This window comes from Capra hircus, chromosome 7, assembly GCF_001704415.2.
Source record: "Capra hircus breed San Clemente chromosome 7, ASM170441v1, whole genome shotgun sequence".
Lineage (NCBI taxonomy): Eukaryota > Metazoa > Chordata > Mammalia > Artiodactyla > Bovidae > Capra > Capra hircus.
In genome coordinates this window covers 104949247-104970312 of record NC_030814.1, presented here as the reverse complement: position 1 = coordinate 104970312, position 21066 = coordinate 104949247, and the positions used below count along the sequence as shown (strand labels likewise).

The window sequence follows — 21066 nt, the reverse complement described above, 5'->3', positions numbered from 1 at the left end:
AAGTCTCCCAGCCCGCTTCCCTCCAGGAGCCCCTGCTCACGCCTGGCCCACCACTGCAGCTGGGGAGGGGGTTTCAGGATGACACCCAGCCACCCCTGTCCTTGGGAAGTGGGGGTCAGCAGCCCGCTCCAAATTCAGCTGCCCCAGGCCTGGCATCGGCTGCGGCCTCAACACTTTCTCAATAAAAGGTATTTGGCAGCAGAGCCTGACACCTCATCACACTCGGCCTGAAAGCCAGCTTCTCCTGCAGCTGCAGGGGGAGCCCCCTCCCCTCCCGCTGCTTCCCAGGACCCCAACATTGCCTGGGGTGGGAACCTGCCCCGTGAGCCCCGCTGCCAGCAGAGGGTGTAGGCTGGATAAGTAAGTCCAGATACACGCACATACCCCTGGCTTCCAGGGGCCTCCCAGCATCTCCCCGCTCTTGTCCGTCACAGTCAACCCAAGGGGAGGCTGGGGTGCCGGCACCAGGGCTCCAAACCCTCTGCTGGTCTCCAAGCAGAGCCCCAGGGCCCACCCTCAGAGACTGGGGCCATACCCTGGGTTTGCTAGATTTTTCCAGATCCTCCAAGCCCCCGAGTCTGCCCCTGGGCAGAGGAAGGTGTTCCCCTGAAAGATCTGACCTGAGGAAAGGTATGAGGGAGGGCTGGGGAGGTTGGGGGTCGGCGGACGGAGAGTTCACCAGACGGATGAGAGCCAGCAGGCCGTGTGCGCTGAGCGCTGACCCCGCAGTGTGTAGGGCTCTGTGTGTGAGCCTCTCTCCTCCCCAAGGCCAGGCCCTCTCTGGGCCCCTATTGTTAGCACAGAGCTGACACCTCTTAGTGCTGTAAAGGCAAATCGTAAGGGAGACTGGAGCGGCGGGGTGGACAGCTGGGCAGAGGGCTGATAGAAGGGGAAGTGGGTGGGAGGGGGGCATGCAGAAGGCCTCAGCATGCCCTGGAATAAGGGAACACTCTGCACTCAAACTCAGCCAGGCACCTTCCGGGCCCTGAGAAACGCCACATCCCTGCTTTCTGGTGGCTGACATCTCCAGGCAAAGGGAGTCTTAGGCACCTTCTGAGGGGGCTGTTAGACCATCCAGGGAGCGCCCACTCCTGCCAAGATTCACTCCAGAGCACAGGCAGCTCTTCACCTCTCCTTCTGGGACCTCGGTTTCTCTGTCTGGAAAGTGGGGGTGTGGTCAGAATAGCGCCTGCCCCGCGGGCTGTCAGGACAACTTGCCCAGCCAAGCGCACAGCATGCAAGCGCCGGTTCTGTGCCTTCTGCACGTCCAGACTGAGAGGCTTGGTGAGGGCAGAGGGCTCGGGACCATGGCCTTGGGCAGCACAGTCACCATGTGGTCAAGGCGTGGCCAGGCCTCAGCTGGGTGGGACCCAGGGTAGGGCAGCTGTGGCCCCGGCCGCGGAAGTCCAGGGCGGCCTCCATTCCTGCCTCCTGGTGCAAGCGGCCCTGGCCAGGGTTCCTCCCTGCCCACTGTAGCCCCTGGGCACGGGGCCAGGTGGGAGCCGCTGACCACAGCCAGGCGAGGAGGAGAACGCCAGGGCAGCAGCTGCTACTGTGTTCCGTGGTCGGGGCTGCGCGGGCTCGGGTGGCTCACGGGTCAGCTCCGCTCACATGTGTCGCAGACACACTTCTGTGGGAATCAGTTGGGGCCCGCGTGCCTGCCTGAGGCGCGTCCGGGACCTCACGGAGGCCTGCAAGCTGCCCTCACACTCATGTCTGTATGTGCTTCGGGCCTGTTTCTGCCTGCCAAGGTGCCTCTGGATCTAGCAGTCCCAGCCCCCATCCTCCCCTCCCCAAGACTGACACCACGAGGAGGAAATGAAGCATCTTTAATTGAATCCCTGCCTCAACCCCCTAGAGAATCTCCAAGCACCAAACATGTGAGAACTGGGCCCCCCAGCCCCAGAGCCAAGAAGCCTCTTCCCCAGACCCTCAATGCACCACCTCCAGACCCCTCCCCACTCACACCTGTGGCCAGTCTTGCCGGCTTTGTTCCAATAAATAACCCCAAGAACAAAGCTCAGGGTAGGGGACCCAACGGAGCACCCAGCTCAGCACAGAAATCTGAAGATGCGGATTACCTGAAATCGGGATCAAAATACACATGAAATCAGAGCTGGCATGCGAGCTGGGAGTGATCCCCTCTGGGCCCCAGTAGGTCACCATGCCCCCACGGTCACCCCACGACACTGGCTCCCACAGCCAGGACGAAATAACTCCACTTCATGTCACACAGTAACAATTACCTGCCGGGGTTCTCCACCATCAGACCTGACTCTGGATCCTGGGCAGGGGAGGGGGGCCCTGAAACCTTAAGAGACAGCAAGCCTCTGGAGAAGGGGACTTGGCTTCCCGAGGATACAGGGGTCGGGAGCAGGGCAGAGGGGCGAGGCTGGGGGCCAGGTCACTGCTGGGCCCTGCCTCGGCGGGTGCGGAGTGGACCCGAGGCTCGAGCCTGTACGCGCGACGCCTGGCCCATCTCCCTTCGGATGTCCCCAAGGGCCGCGGACGGGGACTCCAGCAGCCTCTGGAAGAGGCTGGGCCGGCCCGCTGCTGGCTCCCGGCACTGGAAAGTGACGGCTGTGCCGGCGTCGGCCTTCATCTCCCTGGAGAAGCCGTCGGAGGAGCCGTCGAAGCAGCGGCCGATGGCGATCTCCTTGGCCAGCCTCGGGCTCTGGTCGGTGACCGTGTAGACACCATAGTTGTGACCCAGGGGGTCCAGCGGGGCCAGCATGGAGAAGGCAGCCAGGTCGTCAGAGGGCGCGGGTGGGGGGTGCCGCGTCAGGTAATCCTGCAGGAGCCCGTTGACCGCCACACGCCGGCAGCTGCCCTGCGGCATGACGGTCACCAGCGTCCTGTCCACCTGACGCTGGTCGAACAGCATCCCGCTGCACTTGAATTCCACACAGGCGGCAGAGGAGCTAGGGCGCTGGGGGTCCCGGACACTCCGGGAATCCCGCAGCCCGTAGAGCTGGCCCTGGGTCCGGGGATGGGTGCCTCCCAAATTGTGGGAGCGGACCATGTACTCCTGGGGCCCTTGGATCTTCACCTTGAGGAAGCAGGCCCGGAACTCCTGCGGGTTGGGCCACCAGGCCAGCAGGTCTCCGGTCCAGGAGGCTGGCGCGCCCTCGCGGAAGGGGACCACGTTGTACTCGTATTTGTCCGCCTCCACACGAGCGAAGCGGAAGTGACTGGCGGTCACCGGGGCCTCCTGGCACTCCCGCAGGCTGCGCCACGGGTACACGGGGCCGTTGGCCTCGGTGGGGTCGCCGGGCCTGGGCTTGGCGAGGTTGATGCGGAAGCCGCTGCGCTTGAGGGCCGGGTCGTCGTGGTCGGTGCGGCGGTACGCCAGCCGGTCCAGGTAGGGCTGCGCCACGCCCACGGCGGCCGGGAGCGGGCGCGGCCGCGAGGGCGCGGGCTCCAGCTCCTCCCCGCCCAGGGTGGCCGTGACCACGGCGGTGTAGGCGTCGGGCCGGTCGGCGTCGCAGAAGGCGGGGAGGCAGGCGCCGTTCGGGCCGGTGACCGCGCTGTCGAAGCGGCCCCAGGCGCGAGGGTTGGCCGAGAAGCCGGGGGCGGGCTCCAGATTGACCAGTGTGACCACCACGCCCTCCACCTGCTCGCTGGGGGTGAACTTGTCGTTGGCGTAGGCGCGCACCTTCACGAAGCAGCGGCGGCGCTCGGGCACGTCCAGGTTGAACAGACGGCGCTCGCGGATCTCCACGTTGCCCACCAGGAAGACCCGCTCCTCCCGGCGGGCCCGCCGAGACGCCGCTCTCTCGCGCTGGAAGCCGCTCTCTTCTTCCCACAGGCCCGTGTCAGGGTTCAGCGACCACAGCTTCAGGGCCTCCACGTGGCCCGGCATCCGGATCTGGTCGGCGGCCACGCGCACGGCCACCAGCCCCGTGTGCAGCTGCTCGGCGGAGCCGGCGGCCCGGAGGTCCACCGAGAACATGCCGTACGTGCGCAGCGGGGCCAGCTCCCCGTCCGCGTCCACGAACCGCAGGTCGCTGGGCGCGGCGGCTGCCGAAGTGAGATTTCGGGGGTCCACGAAGGTCACCTGGGCTTCCACAGCCCCCGTGTAGGGCTGACCGTCAGCTCTGCGGAAGGCCCCGGGGGGGATGACCAGCTCTCCTAAGGGGGCCTCCTCTCCCATTTCCCCGAGGGATATGGTGTTGCTCTGGCGGGCGTCTAAAATGATGGGGGCTTTTTTTCGCATGGCCTTGACCTCGTGGTACACGCCAGCACCTCGAGGGTCAAAAGGCAGGACCCTGACAGTGTCCACGAACTGGCCACTGGGGTCCACAAAGGTCATCACCAGCCGCTGAGTGGAAGGCGCCACCTCGAGGGTGAAGTCGCCCTGGTAGGACGTGAAGCCAATGGGCTCCCGGCCCAGCAGGATTCGAGCAAAGCGCAAGGGCTCGCTAGAGTCAGCGGCTACCACGCGCCCCCGGATCAGCCCCCGAAGGGGCAGACATTTCTGACAGCCACACTCAGCCACGACCTTGACTGGGAGGGTGTAGCCAGAGCAGTGGATCTTCCTGCTCTCCAGGCGGCGCACGGAGCAGCAGCGGGAGCCTGTGTCCCCACACCGGGGGCTGGACCCTGCAGGGCCAGGGCAGAGGGTGTCAGGGCAAAGGCCTACGTCCAGGTAGGTGGGCCCTCTGCCTGGCTGACCACAGTCATCTGGAAGCTTGATCAGGTGTTCTTGGGGCCGGGGGTCACAGGCTAGCTGGCCCGGGGCTGTGGAGCAAGGAAGCAGGCAGAGAAGGGTAAGTAGGAGAGCTCCAGGGAGGCCAAGGCTGGGGGCCTGGATTGGAGTCAGAGGCTCAACCCAGGGGCTCAGTGACTGAGCAAGGTCAGAGATCAGTCTGAAGCTGGGGTTCCATGTGAGGCTGAGTTTTAGCTGGAGTTGGGACTCAGTCTGGTGTCAGGGGCTCGGGGGAGGGTTACTGAGGATGCTTACCAAGCACGGTGAGTCGGGCAGTGCCCGATCGCACGGCCCCCGCGTCATTCCACGCTTTGCAGTGATAGGTGCCCGCCTGGTCTGGGCGGAGCCCACGCAGCTCCAGGTGGGCCCCGTACCTGTGTGTCCGCCTGTCCAGCAGCGTCCCGTTGTGGAACCTGGGCGGGGGGGCGGGGCGCGGGTGAACAACACCATGGGTGTCCTCGGCAGAGGGGAGGGGCTGCATCCACGCCCCTCCCCATGCAGCACAAGAAGGTTGCAGAGCAGCTTCCTCTGGGTCTCCGAGGCACCATTAATCACAGGAGGCCCATGCCCACAGCTGGGTGAGGGACCCATGAGCATGAGGCAGGGCACTCACCAGGAGTATTTCTTGGGCATGGGGGTGCCTGAGGCTTTGCAGCAGAAGGTCACATTCTGGCCAGCCTGTCGAACTCGAGACTCGGGGTGCTTCACCAGGTAGGGCTTCTCTGGGGGCAAAAGCAGCAAAGGTCAGGGTCCAGCTTCTCCCAGTGACCCTTCCCAAGAGTCAGGTGCCATCCAGTCCCTTACCGTGGTGCCCTGTTTCACCTGGGTCTTTTCTGATGACTCTAGCCCCACTCAATTTCACCTCACATCTTCTGGAGACTGTACCCTTAATGCAGAATCTATTTTTTTTCCCTTTAGCCACAGACTTTATTGTTCGAATATTTGCAGCTATTACTCTATACATAAATTTTAATTTCTTATAGAACTCTGTACTCCTTATTGCTGGGTCACTTCACTCTCCATTTGATGGCACATTTCCATCAAGAAGTATTTCCCTAGAGCGCAATCTGTCTGATTGTGGGTTGTTGCTATTGTTCAGTTGCTAAAGTGAAAGTTAGTTGCACAGTTGGGTTCAACTTTTTGCAGTTCCATGGACTATATAGCTTGTCCGGCTCCACTGTCCATGGAACTCTCCAGGCAGGAGTACTGGAGTGGGTTGCCATTTCCTTCTCCAGAGGATCTTCCCGACCCAAGGATCAAACCCGGGTCTCCTGCATTGCAGGCAGATTCTTTACCAACTGAGCCACTAGGGAGTTTAGTTGCTAAGTTGTGCCCAACTCTGTAATGCCATGGACTGCAGCCCGCTAGGCTTCTCTGTCCATGAGATTTCCCAGGCAAGAATACTGGAATGGGTTCTTAATGCCTAATCTTAATGCTTCCCTTTGCAACTCACTTCTCACCCCACATCTTCTCCAAGGACTGTGACATCTTATTTCTTGCCCCATTGACCTCGCTGTGCATCATATCGTCCCAAGTGCTTGGTGTCACCCAGAGTTACCTCCCCAGGTCCTCAGCCCCTCATCCCTCTTGCCATGAGGTACTTACCCAACTTATTAAGGACAACAGTGGCCACTGCCGACATGGAGCTGTTGGCCTGGGCCTGGGCCATGCCTGCTGAAAAGCCATCCATTTGGGCACTGATGTTGGCTCGGCTGCTGGCACAGACTCCAGGCATCCGGAAGGTTCCATGGGCATCACTAGTGGCTACAGCGCCAGGCCAGTCTCTCAAGGAGACCCTGGCTCCTGGCAGTGGACGCCCAGATGGGGTGACCACTGAGCCCAGAAGAATGTGGTCGGGGCACCCACAGGTGTTGGGGCCACACCCTGGAGGGACACAGGGAGGCACAGAAGGCTCCTGACCCCTTCCTGGGGAGGGCTTTCCTCTCCATCAGTCCCTCAGCAAAGGCACCTAGGCACCCTGCCTACCTCGTTCCCCTCAGAGAGTCAGTCCTCAGCATGGACCTGCTTGGAGCAGCCCCTGGTGTGAAGGACATGGGGCTGAGTGGTCAGGGCTGGGGCGAGGGGGGAACCCGGGGTCCTGGTGTGAGGGAGATGCCCCGGGGAGGGGACAGGATAGCAGACTCTCACAGGCCAGAGAGGCTCCTTCTAGCATGAGAGGAAACGTTCAGGCCGGGGCTGGGGGCCCAGCAAGGGGCCGCGTCTTGGGCCCAGAACCTCTCCCTCCAGTCCCAATCCTGCGGTTTCTCCATAAAATGGAAAATTCCACTGGAAACTTCAGGGCAGAGGCATGGAGACGCACAGCCAAGCAGCGTAGGGTGGGGACCCCACCACCCCATTGGCCACGGCGCTCCCCCACCCTGCTGCCGGCCCTGCTGAGGCAGTCTCCAGACCGTGTTTGTGGAGCCCAGGCCTGATTGGAATTTCCAGTCGCCTTCTGGCTGGCCTGGTGTCCGGCCCTGGGAGGGCCTGGGCACCGTGTCTGCCAGGGTGTGAGCGCGTGTCCGCGTGGGCGTGGGGGGACGGGCAGGACCTGCCAATTCCATGCAAGTGTGCACCCCGAGTGCATGAGCCAGCTTCTGTGTGCGTCCACGTCCACCGGGATACCCGCACACCCCACCATGCACGCGGAGGAGACGCCTCCACAGATCTGCCCATGACTGGACATGACCCCCGTGAAGCCCACCCGTCCAGACATACACTTTTACCAGTGCTCCTCGGGGGCCCAGAAGGGAAGGAAGAGCCACTCTCCACGTGGTCCAGGTCCGCTCCTCCAGGCTCCGCCCCTACGCCCAGACTCCGCCTCCTTCCTCCAGGCCCCTCCCATCAGACTCCACCCTAATTAGCCCCTCTAGGGGCTAATTACTTCCCTCAACTGGCCCGGCTCCCGTCACACCCAGGCCCCGCCTCTAGCCCGCCCATCTCCTCCAGGCTCCGCCCCTCCTACCTGGACACCGAGGCCTCACACACTTCTGCGCCTCCGAGGGACGCCCGGGACAAGCATCCCCCGCGGGGCTTGGGCAGCGGCGGCGGCGCAAGCGACGGCCTGGCCCGCAGCTCCCCGAACAGGGACCCCACGGGCCCCACGAACCCCACGTGGCTTCTGGGGAGAGGGCAAGGAGGGAGGCGTCAGGTGGCCGTCCACCCCAGAAACCCAGAATCTGGCGACAGTGTGGGGCTGGAGGACGTTCCTGGCACGTGCGTCTGAGTCAGAGAGAAGCCCTACCCTCTCCTCCGCAAGGCGAACCGGTCGACTGTGCAGTGGAGGTACGGTTGTCCAGCCCCAGCACACACACACACACACACACACACACACACACACACACACACACACCTCTCTCCTCCCCACAAGCCGAGCTTTTCTTTCTGCGTCTCACACGTGTCTAGGGCTCAAGCACGCTTTCACACGACAAAGCTGTTGTAGAGCAAATGAGGGCAGCAAGAGGGAGACGCGGTCCTGGGGGCCCCTTCCTGGCCCCGCTACCTGGGCCCCCGCGATTTCAGCCGATCCCTTCCAAAGCCGCCTCTGCTCCCCGCTCCAGCCCTCTCCTGCGGCCTAAGGACCCCCTCCTCCTAGCCGCGCCCACATCCTCTCGGTCCTGCCCCCTCCCCAGATCCGAACTTTCAGGCCTCCTCCACCTCCCGCCGGTCCCTGCGGCCCCCTGAGCCCCGCCCTCACCGAGCGGGCAGCGGAAGCGCACGTGGTAATTGGAGCAGCTGCGGCCTCGGGGCTGCTCGCGGTTGAGACACCAAAAACCGCGCGTGGGGTTCAGGTGTACGCGCTCGCCGACGTCCGAAGGCAGCGCCCAGTCTGTGGTGCGCGCCTCCAGCGCCAGCGGCCTTGGGCACACGCGTGCCGGCCCGTAATAGAAGCGGATAGCGGCCAGGCTCTCGAAGTCACCGTCGCCGCCCGGGTGGTCGACGTTGAACCAAGACGTCCACTCGCTGGCCTCTGCGGAGACCACACGCGCTGGGACCCGGGCCGCCGCCGGTCGGGCCCCATCAATTCATGCGAAAACCCGGGCCTGCCCACCCCCATCTCGCGTTTAAGCCGGCTTGCCCTGCGTTCAAAAGTGCATGGGCCGGGCCAGCCCAGCCTTCCCAGATCCAGAGCCCTCGAGCACAGAAGGAGCTGCAAAGCGATCAGGGGGGTTGTTTTCCTCTTGCAGCCCCCCTAGTTCTGCTGCTCTGCTCAGCACCTGAGCTGGCCCAGGAGTGCAAGCTGAGCTCCTGCCACTGCGTCCCCAATCCCCACCCTCAGAATCCAGAACCCTTGAGAGGTAAGGAGATGTAAGGGCAGCAGGAGGAGCCGCGCCTGAGACCAGCCCTTCTGCTGCCCTTCTCCAGCCCCCATCAGTGCCAGCTGGGATCTTGCTTGTGCTGTGCTTAGTCGCTCAGTCGTGCCCAACTCTTCGCGACCGCATGGACTACAGCCCGCCAGGTTCCTTTGTCCAGGGGATTCTCCAGGCAAGAATACTGGAGTGGGGTGCTATGCCCTCCTCCAGAGGAGCTTCCCAACCCAGGGATGGAACCCAGGCCTCCTGCGTTGCAGGCGGATTCTTTACCATCTGAGCCACCAGGGAAACCCGCTAAGGGACGTTGCTTACTGCCCACTGAACCCATCAGGCACCCTCGGTTTCGGGGAAGCCAGAGGTGGGAAGGGTCTGGCCTCTCACAGGTTAGCTTCTGTTTCCATCAGCCCCCCAGGGGGTGCTCACTCCTTTCCTGATTCAAGAGCAAGTCAGATAGAACCTTCCTATCTAGGAAAGAGTACCAGAACTCTTGCTTACTTGACTGAACTGAGACGGCCGTCCCACCATGCCACTCCACCCCACCCCACCTGCCCTGGTTTCCTCCTGGACAAACAGCCTGGACTCTCCCTGCTCCTAAAACTGAAGACCTCTTAGGGCACCACTTCCAGGGGCCACCACGCCCAGGGACGCCTCCTGCATTCTTCACCCAGCTCACATCCCCCTTCTCACATGACCCCACCAGCCAGAGCTCACACAGAGCCCACCACAGAACCAGGACTCAGACCCAAACTCGCTCACCTTCCCAGTCCTCCAGGGCTGGCGAGGGCTGGCCAGGGCGCAACGATGAACCTTCAAGGCCCCACGTGGTCACCGTGGGCTCCTCAGCGTCAGGAGTACCTATCAAAGGGGTAAGGCATGGTGGGGTGGGGGGAGACCTCTGTGAGCTCCTGGTATGTGAGGTGCTGCCCCAGTCTCTCCTATTTCACAGAGGAGAAGCCAGACTCCAACCTCAGCGGACCCCGAGCACAGCAGCCTCCCCTTCTCCAGGAAGCCTCCCCTGACCTCCCCACCCCAGGCTCTCACAGCCCATCACTCACTCGGACACAGCCCCTTAGGCTGGGGAAGTCTGTCCACTTCACTCCCCCAGACACAGTTCCCCCACTCTGCTCAATGGCCGTGAGTTCGGCTGGCTGAGCCCCTCTCTGCCCTCATCTTGATCTGAATTTCCCTTCATCCCTTTGCTGGCTCCCTCAGTCTACCTTACAGCCCTGCACTCGGGGCCCAGGCTGCCAAGGGGAAGTCCTTGGAATCTAGCCTGGCTTCTCTGGCTTCGAGGGGTCTCAGATAGCCAGGCTGGGCAGTGACAGACAAGTCTCTTCCCTCTTGGAGTCTCCGTCTCCCCATCTGATAATTAGGCCCAGCGCCCGGCTCTACTGAGTGTTCCAGAGATGGGAGTTTCTTTTCTGAATGGTATGTGTGTGTGTGCAAGAGGGGAGGAGTTCGGTGAGAGGGGACAGTTCTGACCCCTTCATCCTGGGGACAAGACTGGTTGATTCAGGGCCCAAACGCTGTGGCTACGATGGATACCCTGCAGTCCCCTCTTGCCCCCAGGTGGTCCGGGAGGGAGCTCCATCTTGTCCTTGCCCCCTCACTCCACTCCCGAGGCGGGCAAGGCGGCTGCAGCGTGGGGAAGCGAGTGGGTCCCTCGGTTCTGTCTCCAGGCTCCGGCTGCTTGCCAGACGTTAGGGCGCCTGGAGGGGGTGCTGGGCGGGGGTCCAGGGGCGCCTCACCTCGGGCCCCCGCCAGGTGTGCGGCGGCAACACAGAGGCAGAGCAGTGTCGGCAGTGACGCCATGGCCAGGTCCGAAGATCGGAGGGAGGGTCGCAGCTCCGCTGCGCACTCGGGTCGGACTCCCGCGGGTCTGGCGGCAGCTGGGGCTGAGGATGGGGGAGGGACGCGGCCACAGGCCACGCCCCAAGCAGGCCACGCCCCGTCTGAGCAACTCCCCGGCCCGAGGTGACTTGGGTGACCACCCCTCTGGGGCGACCCCCTCTGTGCATCCGGCTGTACCTCCGCCCTCGGGCTTGGCCCGCGTCCCCTCGTCGCCGACTGGTAGTCCCTTCCTGAGCCCACCCTCCCTTCTCCACGTCGGGAAGTGCCTCCTGGAACAGAGCCTGAAGCCGTCCGGACATTCAGGCTTTAGGCAGCCCTTTAGGCGGCTAGAAATCCTCCCCCGGGTCTCACTTCGAATCTGTTGGCTTTAGGTCGCCCCGAGGGGGCTGGCAATCAATCCCACCCGGAATCCACCCGCCACTCATGCAGCTCCAGTTTTCTCGGAGGCCAGCGGGAAGTCCCATGTGCGTCTGCCCTCCATCCCTCCCGCCTTGGGCCACGGGACGCCCGGTGGGCAGTCCCCCCGCCCCAGGCTGCCCGCCCCCGCGGCAGACGCGGCGCACAGAGGAGGCCCAGGCGAGGGGGCAGTGGTGGTGCGTCTGTTTATTGGCGCGGGCGCCCGTCAGAGCGCCGCGATACAGTCGGTGCCCGTGTACCCCGGCAGGCGCAGAGCGAACTTTCGGCGCACGTCGTCGGGCACGAACCTGCCCGCCACGAAGTGGTGGCGCCCGGAGAAGCGGCCGGCGCAGCGCTTGGGCGCCGCCAGCGATACGAGCACGTCGGGTCGCAGCCCGTCCTCGGCGTCGCCGCCAGTCTCTGGGTCCCAGCCTGGGGGAGGAAGGACGGGGGGCGGGAGCCGAGGCTGGGAGGGGTGCTCGCTCTCAGGAGAACCGCCGCCCACCACCCACTTCCCTTCCCCAGCCTGCGCGGCCTTGGCTCTGACACGTGAGTCCTGGTCAGACCGGCCTCCCCGTAAAACCGAGCGTCTGCCTTCAGCCCAGTTTCTCCTCCCTCCTTGGATGTGTCTCCCTCCCCCTCTGACCACAGCCTTTGCCTTCATACTTGTGCCTCTGCTCCCGTCCTGGGACCCAATCTTCCTCCTCCATCTGACTCAGCCTCTGCCATCAGACTGCCTCTCTACCTGCGGCTCTCCCCAGTCAGGCCTGTCTGCATCCCTCCCTCCCTAGCAGCCCCAAGCTCCCCCTCTTAGACTGAAGTCTCTTTCCACCCAGACCTCGAAGCCTCCTCTGACCAGATCCCCACCCTCTACTCAGAATACACTTCTCATCTCCATCCTGTTAAGCCTCCCCCACCAGACCTGTCTCTCTGCGCCAGGTTCTTGCCTCTGAAGATACGCCCTGCCCTTAGCAACGTGAGCATCCATCCTCCTCCTTCTGACTGGAGACTCTCCCCTCTGACCTGCCTTCATCCTCAGACCAGATCTTGGCTTTTGGCTCGACAGGTCCCAGCCCCTCCCTCACTGGACGGTAGCCTCTGCCATATCTCAGATGAGCCTCCTCAGACTTGGGCTCTTGCCTTCTCTCCCCTCTCCAACCTGTCTGGGGCCACTGACTGAAAGCCTCCTCCCTCTGACTTTTTATTTATTTAAAATGTGTGTTTATTTATTTTTTGGCCACACAGTGCAGCATGTGAGATTTTAGTTCCCTGACCAGAGCTCATACCAGTCAGTGCCCCCTGCATTGAAAGTGCAGAGTCATAACCCCTGGACCACCAGGGAATTCCTCCTCCCTCTGACTTTAATCCTGCCTTCTCTGACCCTAGCTGCCACCCTCAGACTAGGGGCACTAATAACCCCTCCTGAGCTAACAGGGCGACCCTCCCTGTCCTAGGCTGTCTGTTCAGACACCAGCTTGCAGCCTCTCCCCCTGACCAGGCAGCCCACCTCCGCCTTTGCCCACCATCCCCAGCTCTGTGGCACCCTGTGGCTATAACCCTGGGCTCTTGTAAGCTGGAGGATGTCCCCTGAGTCTGGCTGCCCCCACGGAGGGTCCGGCTGGCTAGCAGCTGCTTGTTCCGTCTGCCCATTGCCTAATGGTTCCAACAGGCATGGGGCGGCGGCCAGGATGGGCGAGGCCTTTGCCGAGTGAGCTCACGTCTGCCTGGGCGACTGGGCCAGGATGGGCAGAGGGCACGCCGTGCAGGGTGTAAAGGGGAGGGAGCCAGGGTCACCTGGGCGCCAGGCTGGGCACTGCCCATCCAAAGGATGGACATGACCCTCGGCCTTGCCCAGAGTGTAGAAGCCATCCGAGGTGAGGAAGCATGCTCTGGTGGGCAAACAGGCTTCCGCCCAAGCCCACCTCCCTGCCCCTCGTGCCCCCCCTCCACCTGGCGTGCCTGAGGGGATGTCCAAGCTCACAAGCGGGATGGACAGTAGCTTGAGTGTGGCCAGTGCGCGTGTGCAAGGACCCCCGACCTCGGCCGGCTCCACACCAGGGCCCAGCACAGCGTCCACCACCAGCCTGTATGCGTTGTTGATGAGCTGGACCTGGGAGACCGAGGCAGAGGCATGGTCGGGGCAGCCTGGAGGCTCTGTCCCCCACCACCCCTCGGCTGCCACCCAAGCTGACCTCTGCGGGCAGATAGGACAGGAAGGGGATGTCCATCTTCTCACACTGAGTAGTCAGGTCCCGGTGCAGTGGGTCCGCTGAGCGCGTGGGGTAGAAGATGGTGGGTTCGTACTCCTGCGGGAAGCAGGAAGGGGTCGGCACTGGGACCCTCCCCTGCTCCCCACCGGGCCTCTGCTCCCAGCTTGGCAGGAACTGCCTGACGCAAGCACTGGGCGTATTCTGTCTCCCCCGGGGACACTGACCAGAGGAGCAAGCGACATTTTCAGGACTGCGGAGTGGGCGGTGGCGGGGGGCGGGGGGGGGGTGACCCTGGGAGGCCCAGGGCGTCCTCGCTACTCACAAACACCCGCAGGTGCCGCGCGCACGCCAGCCCCACCGCTCCGTTCTGCTCTGGGCCGCACACGACCAGCGCCGTCCTCTGCTTCCGGGGGAGAGCGGGCAGAGGGAACACCTGGCAGGGCACGGCAAAGGCAAAGGCGAGGAGTTCGGAACGCTCCCCCCTCCCGAGGCCGGCGGGGAAACTGAGGCCCGGGGTGGAGGAAGGGGCGGGGCTCGGGCCAGGAGGCAGAGGGCAAGGCCTGGGAGAGGTGTTCTGGGGGTGGCACGGGGCCCCTAGGGGCCTGTTTCCTTGTTGGAGACCTAGAGTCCTTGCCTCGGGCTCTCTCAAGCTTGAGCAGAGAAACATGCCTCCCGCCACCACCCGAGCCGGAGTGCGGTTTGTTTATTCTCGGCCTGAGCTGCAGACATTCTTCCACCTTTTTCCGCTGCGGTGGCTGCCCCTTCCCCCGCCCACGTTTCCAGGCCTGCCTCCCTCCAGGAGGCCCCAGGGCTGGGGACGGGAGGTGGGGGCTATTTTTCCAGCCCGCCGGGCCCTGCCTCTCTCTCTCCTCTGCCCTGCCTCTCTCCTCTGCCCGGCTCCCTGTCTTTCTCTCTGTGTCTCTGACTGTGCATAGGTCGGCCTTGGCTTCTGTGCTCGCTCCCCGCCGGTGGCTCTGGAGACAGACCCCAGGGTAGAAGGCGAAGTTTTCCACCTTGCTTCCTACATGACTCTGGGCAAGCCATGTTACTTCTGAGTTGTTATGTGTTCTTCCAACTCTTCCGGGCCCAACCCTTTTAAAGTAATGATAATAATATTATACTTGTTTCTCTCCAGTCTGTCTTCACCTCTGTGTCTCTCTCTCTCTCTCAGACTCTGTGTCTCTCTTTAACGCAGGAGCTGAGTCTCAGCCCAGATTCTCTGCTTGGCCTCAGCTCACTCTCCTCCCGGCACCTCTATCAAGTAGCAGTAACAGTGACTCTGACGGGCTTCTGAGGTCTCCAGGGGGCCAAACCATACTCTAACTTCCAACCACACCAAGGGAGTTCTTTCCTTTTGGAGTCTCCTCCCCAGGGTCTCAGCAAGGTCCTGACTCACCTTGATCATACCTATGACCCCACCACGCCATGCCCAGAGCCCCAGACCTGACCCAGTCAGGGAGAGTCATAATGTCTGGCTGGCTTGCTTCTGGACAGACACAAAGCTTTCAATGTGAAAACTGGATGGTTGGTCTTCAACAGCCAAGCATGAGGTTACTTTACTGGGTTTGCTTTTGTGGCTTTGATTTTCATTGTTCTTCTTCTGAGCATCTCACTCAGGATATGTTTCACTTGGAAATAGGAACGTTTAAGTTAAAAAACAGTGGCGTCCACGTAAAGAAAGATAAGAAGTTTTTTCAAAAGTATACAGTGGTGATCAGAAGAGGAAGAAGGGGAGGAAGAGGAAGAGGTTACCTGCTGGAGCCCTGACTCGACTGCGCACTTTTCTAGAGTTTGTGTTTATTCATTGGTGTCAGCTTATTACCCTTTTTCAGACGAGAAAACAGGCCCAGCGTGGTCTGGCAGCATGACACGGACCACTGGATAGCAACTGCTCTCTTGCAGGCACTTTGAAGCCTGGGGATTTGTCGCAAAGCCAAATAAATATAGCTCTACTCCTCCCCACCTCTGGGCCTCAGTTCCTGGACCCGTGGCAGGTAGCTGTATTGGGGTGCTCAGACTTAGGAAGCTGACTTCCCCTCTGCTCAAGACCCAAGAGGTGGCAGAGACAGGCAGTCAAGGGCCCCAGACCCATCTCTGTAGTTGCTTCCACATCTCTGGGCGACCCCTGTCTCTGTCCTGACATTCGGCAACCCCCTGGCCGGGGCCAGTGACGGACCTTGGTCTCCTCATTTGAGTGATGGGCTGGGGTGGCCCCAAGCCAAGAGGGCTTTCTTGAGGGCGGAAATGACCATCCTGGCCAGGGGCCACGCAGCGAGGCCTCCGCTTTGCTGAGCCGGCCGTGTGCTCAGGGTCGAGGCTGAGAAGCAGGTGCAGGTACCTTGGTCACAGCCACGGCACTAGCGTGGCCACACCACTCCACCAGCTGCTGCCGCCCAAAGCGATAGTCCTCCAGCAGCTCCCGCTCCAGGGCCGCTGCCTCTGCGGTGCTGAGGGTCAGGGTGGGGAGGCACAGACAGACGGAAAGACAGACACTCAGGTGGAGCCAGAAGCGTGCCACCAGCATTCTGAGCCAGGCCCTAACACCACCCCCACTCCCGTGCCCAGAGCTGAAGACCCTCATCGGTTCCCTCTTCTGTCCCATACACGGGTGAATGGAAGCCTGCCAGGGAGGCAGTGGGAGTTTCAAACACAAGCCTGAGGCCCGGGAGCCCTCTGGTGGTAGAGGAAGCACATGGCAGTGCGTGTTCGTTCCACGGCCCCAGCGCATGGGCGCCTGCAGTCTATGGATGTGAGAGCTGGATCGTACAGAAGGCTGAGAGCTGGAGAACGAATGCTCCCAAATTGTGGCGCTAGAGAAGACTCTTGAGAGTCCCTTAGACTGAAAGGAGATCAAACTAGTCAATCCCAAAGGAAATCAACAATGAATATTCATTGGAAGGACTGAGGCTGAAGATGAAGCTTCAGTACTTTGGTGACCAGATGAGAAGAGCCAACTCACTGAGCCAACTCCTAATGCTGGGAATGATTGAGGGCAAGAGCAGAAGAGGGTGACAGAGGATGATATGGTTGGACGGCATCACCAACTCAGTGCAAACTCCGGGAGACAGTGAAGGACGGGGAAGCCTGAAGTGCTGCGGTTCGCGGGGTCGGAAAGGGTCAGACATGACTTAGTGAGTGAACAACAGGAACAGTGGGGGCCGGAAGCCCCCAAAGCATGAGGAACCCAGCGCAGGCAGCAGAGCACGGAGGGCTTAGCTGTTGGGGGCAACGTGTGGATTTCAGGCAGTGGAAACCACTGAGGGAACTCTAGGACACTGGAGGGGGCAGACTGCACTGGAGGTGCCTGGGAGAGGCGGGTTTTAAAGGCTGCAGAGGATTTTAATGGTTCATGTGAGGTGGTGGCTGTGGGGACTGCAGCCAGGAGACTCACTGGTGATTCTTCTCTAGATGCAGTGGTAAAATTCAAAAGACTGTGGACTTCCCTGGTGGCACAGTGGGTAGGAATCCGCCTGCCACTGCAAGGGCACAGGTTCGATCCCTGGCCTGGGAGCCAGGGATCCCAGAGCAACTAAGTGTATGCGTCACAACTACCGAGCCTGCACTCGAGAGCCCACGCTCTGCAACAAGAGAAGCCACGGCGATGAGGACCCGGCGCTGCGACGGAGAGTAACCCCCACTCACGGGAGCCAGAGAAAGCCCAAACAGAGCCAGGGAGACCCCGTGCAGCCCCAAATAAAAGAAGCTGAGATAAATCAATTTTTAAAAATTCGAGTAATCGTGGCCAGAGAGATGGAGCCAATGTCGCTGAGGTAGAGCTCTGCCCCCAGCTTGCCGAGTGACGGGGCTGACTCCTCTCTGAGCCTTGCTTTCTTCCTCCTCTGCAAAAGTGAAGGCAGGACAGGCTAGATAGTTTTTGAGGTCCAGTGCAGAATGCAAATGTGGGGCCCCCTGATCAATAATCATTAAGAATTTTAAGATGGTGACTGCAGAGCATTAAGCCGTGTTGGGCTCTTCTAAGAGCAGGGCCCAGCCCCAGTTCAGGGGGGCCTTCCAAGGGACATGGGCTTGGTGGCTGCAGAGAGGAAAGCTGGCACTGAGGGTGGGAAGATGTTCCTCGTGCCAGAATCAGGGGCTGGAGCAGCTGAGCAGAGTCTGTAGCCTGATGCCAGCTTCCCCTAGCCAGGACCCCTCCCAGGTGAGGAAGAGCACTTGCCCCCAGCTTATTAGCACACCCTTGAGTATAATAATAATAATGATACATCTAATAATAATTATTATTATTACTTTAAAAGGATCGGGCTCAGAAGAGTTGGGAGAACATATAACAACTCAGGAGAAGTAAAATGGCTTGCCCAGAGTCACACTGGAAGCAAACTGGAAAACTGAGCCTTCTACCCATGGGTCTGTCTCCAGAGCCGTGGATGGGGTATGAGCAAAGAAGCTGAGGCCGACCTACAGATAGGCAGAGGCTTATTGGGGTGAATCCTGAGGCTGTCTTCCTAAATTCTGTGAGAAGGAGACTACAACCTTCTAGCTAATTTTGTAGTGTGACCAGGCTGGGCAGCAGGAGGGCTGGAGGTGGGAAGCCAGGACTGCTATGGGATGGGAAGTCAGGGAGGGCTTCCTGGAGGAGCTGACCTGGAGTGCCGTGGGAGGTAATTCAAGTGGCAAGAACAATGAAGGTCAAGGTCCGGTGGTGGAAGTGAACTTGTCAGATTCAAGGGACAGGAGAGAGGCAGCGTGAGTGAGGCTGAGAAACTTGGTCAGACACGCTGCAGGGTGTCACATGATGGAGATGGGGCTCAGGGCAAGGTGACATGCCTCATGACCCCAGCAAGCAGAGCCACATTCAAGCCCACGCTTGTCTGCAGCTGACACTGTAGGTTGAAGGGCCAGGTAGGGAAAAGGAGCTCCCGGTGGGGCCATATGAAGAGCGCCCCCAGGGCAGGCAGGCCCAGGGGCTTCTCTGGTGGCACAGTGAATAGGAGTCCACCTGCCGACGCAGGGGACACAGGTTTGATTCCTGGCCTGGGGAGATTCCACGTGCTTCGGAGAAACTAAGCCCCTGCATCACAGCTGCCGAGCCTGTGGGCTCAGGGGCCCACGCGCCTCCACTGCCAAGCCTGTGGGCTCGGGGGCCCACACGCCTCCACTGCCGAGCCTGCGGGCTGTAATTCCTGAAGCCCACACACCTAGAGCTTGTGCTCTGCAACTAGAGAGCCCACCAGGATGAGAAGCTAGTGCTCCGTGACAAAGAGTAGCCCCCACGCGCGACCAGAGAAAGCCCACGTGCAGTAACGCGGCTCATCCCCCATCTTCAGCCTGAGACACCTCTGCTGCCCCCCTGGGAGGGCTGGGGAAGATCATCCATCCTCCTCTTTTTTTCCTCTGTCCTGAAGATTTGGCCTCTGGCCTCCATGCGGAGGCTTCCTGGGATTCCCTGGTGGCTCAGATGGTAAAGAATCTGCTTGCAAAGCGGGAGACCTGGGTTCCATCCCGTGGAAAGATCCCCTGGAGGAGGGCATGGCAACCCACTCCAGTATTCTCGCCTGGAGAATCCCCACAGAGGAGCCTGGTGGGCTACAGTCCATGGGGTCGCAGAGTCAGGCATGACTGAGCAGCTTTCTCTCCATTATCTTCCCGCCTAGGGGTCACCGGAGTGACAACCAGGACTCCACAGGCAAAGGGCAGTCCGGGAACCTGAGGGCTGGGGCAGCAGCTGCTCCGAGTCAGGGAGGGGATATGGCAGAGCTGCTATGGGGCTGAGGAGCAGAGGGTGCCTCTTGCTTCTCCCAACCTCTGCCCCCAGGAGAGGAGCTGCAAGGCCCCAGGATTTGCCCACCAGCCCCAGCAGCAGCAAACGCCCCAAAGGGGGCTCTTTAGAGGTGAAGCTGTGAGGCCAGGGGGTCTGTGCCAGACGCTCCCTGCTCTCTCAGCTCCATCTGCTTCTCTCCACCCTCCCGCCTCTGCCCTCCAGCCCTCCATCACTGCTCACCTGGCTGCTACTGAAATCCATCCCCTCAGACTCCACATGAGCCATGGGGGCTTTGAAAACTTGAATGCTAGACTTCCCAAACCTCCTCAGCATTTAGAGAATATTTAGTCAAATTCCTCACCAGACTTACATGCTCCACAGTGTGTCTCCCACTTGGGCCTTCTCTCCCCGTGCTCCACTCCGACCCAACACACAGCACCTCATCGTTCCCCGGTTGGCATCTGAGGCCCCTCCGTCCCCCACACCAGGTGAAGTCACAGCTCCAGCTTCTAGAACATTTTCCTCCCCCTGCCTTGCATGTGCTGAGTCTCTAGCTGAGTCTGAATACCACCCAAGTACTGCACAGGACCTGCCTTGAGAAGAGGGGCTGAGTGGACGGCCGGCAGGGTCTGGTTTAGAGAGAGCCCGGCTTGGGATCCCATATCGCACACACTTTGAGGAGGACACAGGAGGATGACTTAGGATCAGGTGGAAAACACAATCGCAGCTGCCAACTCCAGACCCCAAATTCATCAGCCCACTGGCAAGTGGCCCGTGTAGTTAAAAATCGCTTTAATCCGAGCTCAGCCAGCGGCTTCCCTCCCCAGTCTTCAGTTTTATTCTCTGAACAAGGGGTTTAGTAGTAGGGGGGACTACCAAGGAGGGTGTGAGCATCTGAGGAGCTGAAAGCCTGCAGCTCTTCCCAGATGGGGAACAAGGGGTATGGCTTCAGGGTCCCTGGGACAGATGGAGAGGAGGTGGGCCTGCTTAGGCTGCGTGTGTTTGGCGGGGATGGGGTGGGGAGAGCAACCAGTAGTGCTGATGAATAATTCATGAGGGGCAGGCCTGCTGCAGATGCCGTTTCCCTGGCAACGCAGCTTTGGAGGTGTTGGCAGCCGCAGGTTTAGTCCCTCCAAGGAAATTCGAAATTCCGGGATGGGCCTGCCATTCTCCCCGCCCCCTATCCGTCATGCCTCTGCCTCCCATCTACAGCCCTGGTTCCCCAGGCCTTCTTCCAGCCTGCCCCTGCTTCCCTCTGGTCCCTCTCCCAGGCTGACCTGAGGAAACACCGTTCTTCGGGCGCCTCCGCTAGGTCCGGACCATCCGTGCTGCTCATGGCGGAGGCGATCTGCGCGCACACAGGGAGCCACCACTGCCACAGCCTTTTAAACGCATCCCTGAGGGGAGGCGGCGGCCCCTCTCCTCCCGCCCACTCTGTGTGTCCGCCAATCAGGAGACGCCGCGAAGGCGCTGCGCATGGCTATTGGCTGTAAAGCGCAAGTGGACTTAACCCCTTCGTGCCACGAGTGGAGCTGCCCATGCGATGGCGGGAATCCCAAAGTTCCGAATACTGGCAGGGAAACAAAGTCTGGAGGGACAGCGATGGGCTCATCACCCCCGCTACGGGGTCCTGGCCTGGGTGCAAGTCGACGCGCCTCTGCTGCGCCCCTCTCCAGCCAGGTACATTCCGATACAGGTCGCCCATCCACCCACCGGTACCCCAGTGGAGAAGACCCCCCAGTCTGAAGAGGCTGGCTGCCGACAAGCAGGGTTTCAGCAAGGGCAGGGAAAAGTCCAGGCACATTTGGCAGCCGACGCTGCAGGGCGATCCAGGGGCCACCCCACTGGCATCTCCTGCTTAGTCCCCACACC

At 61.3% G+C, this 21066-nt stretch overlaps 2 protein-coding genes across 4 annotated transcripts; both read right to left on the bottom strand.

Moving 5' to 3' along the window:
- On the bottom strand, positions 1813-11376 carry CILP2 (cartilage intermediate layer protein 2). 2 transcript variants are annotated; one of them, XR_001918377.1, is made up of 9 exons: positions 10770-11376; positions 9778-9876; positions 8406-8678; positions 7674-7829; positions 6314-6592; positions 5322-5430; positions 4964-5121; positions 2247-4740; positions 1834-2081 (listed from the first exon to the last, which is right to left on the bottom strand). XR_001918377.1 is itself a non-coding variant. In XM_018051498.1 (8 exons), the coding sequence occupies exons 1-8, from the start codon at positions 10831-10833 to the stop codon at positions 2405-2407; spliced, it is 3474 nt and encodes a 1157-aa protein (XP_017906987.1). In that variant the 5' UTR covers positions 10834-11376; the 3' UTR covers positions 1813-2404. The 2 variants fall into 2 exon arrangements, 1 of the variants encoding a protein (XP_017906987.1); XM_018051498.1 differs by having other exon boundaries at positions 1813-4740.
- On the bottom strand, positions 11457-21041 carry YJEFN3 (YjeF N-terminal domain containing 3). 2 transcript variants are annotated; one of them, XM_018051500.1, is made up of 6 exons: positions 20472-21041; positions 15817-15925; positions 13801-13911; positions 13461-13574; positions 13228-13378; positions 11457-11700 (listed from the first exon to the last, which is right to left on the bottom strand). In XM_018051500.1, exons 1-6 carry the CDS (start codon positions 20528-20530, stop codon positions 11495-11497), a joined length of 750 nt encoding a protein of 249 aa, XP_017906989.1. In that variant the 5' UTR covers positions 20531-21041; the 3' UTR covers positions 11457-11494. The 2 variants fall into 2 exon arrangements, with proteins under 2 accessions (XP_017906989.1, XP_017906988.1); XM_018051499.1 differs by lacking the exon at positions 20472-21041 and having other exon boundaries at positions 15817-16352.

What these genes read in the sequence shown, in the direction of transcription:
- CILP2 (XM_018051498.1), bottom strand. Translation starts at nt 10,833, where the DNA reads ATGGCGTCACTGCCGACACTGCTCTGCCTCTGTGTTGCCGCCGCACAC. An exon ending in ACACCTGGCGGGGGCCCGAG is followed by an intron (nt 9,877 to 10,769) that starts GTGAGGCGCCCC and finishes CCCCTTTGATAG; the next exon opens with GTACTCCTGACGCTGAGGAG. An exon ending in AGCCCTGGAGGACTGGGAAG is followed by an intron (nt 8,679 to 9,777) that starts GTGAGCGAGTTT and finishes TGGTCTCCGCAG; the next exon opens with AGGCCAGCGAGTGGACGTCT.
- YJEFN3 (XM_018051499.1), bottom strand. Translation starts at nt 16,206, where the DNA reads ATGCGCTGGGGCCGTGGAACGAACACGCACTGCCATGTGCTTCCTCTA. An exon ending in GTGCCGTGGCTGTGACCAAG is followed by an intron (nt 13,912 to 15,816) that starts GTACCTGCACCT and finishes GTGCCCTGCCAG; the next exon opens with GTGTTCCCTCTGCCCGCTCT. An exon ending in GAGCTTGGACATCCCCTCAG is followed by an intron (nt 11,701 to 13,227) that starts GCACGCCAGGTG and finishes TTCCTCCCCCAG; the next exon opens with GCTGGGACCCAGAGACTGGC.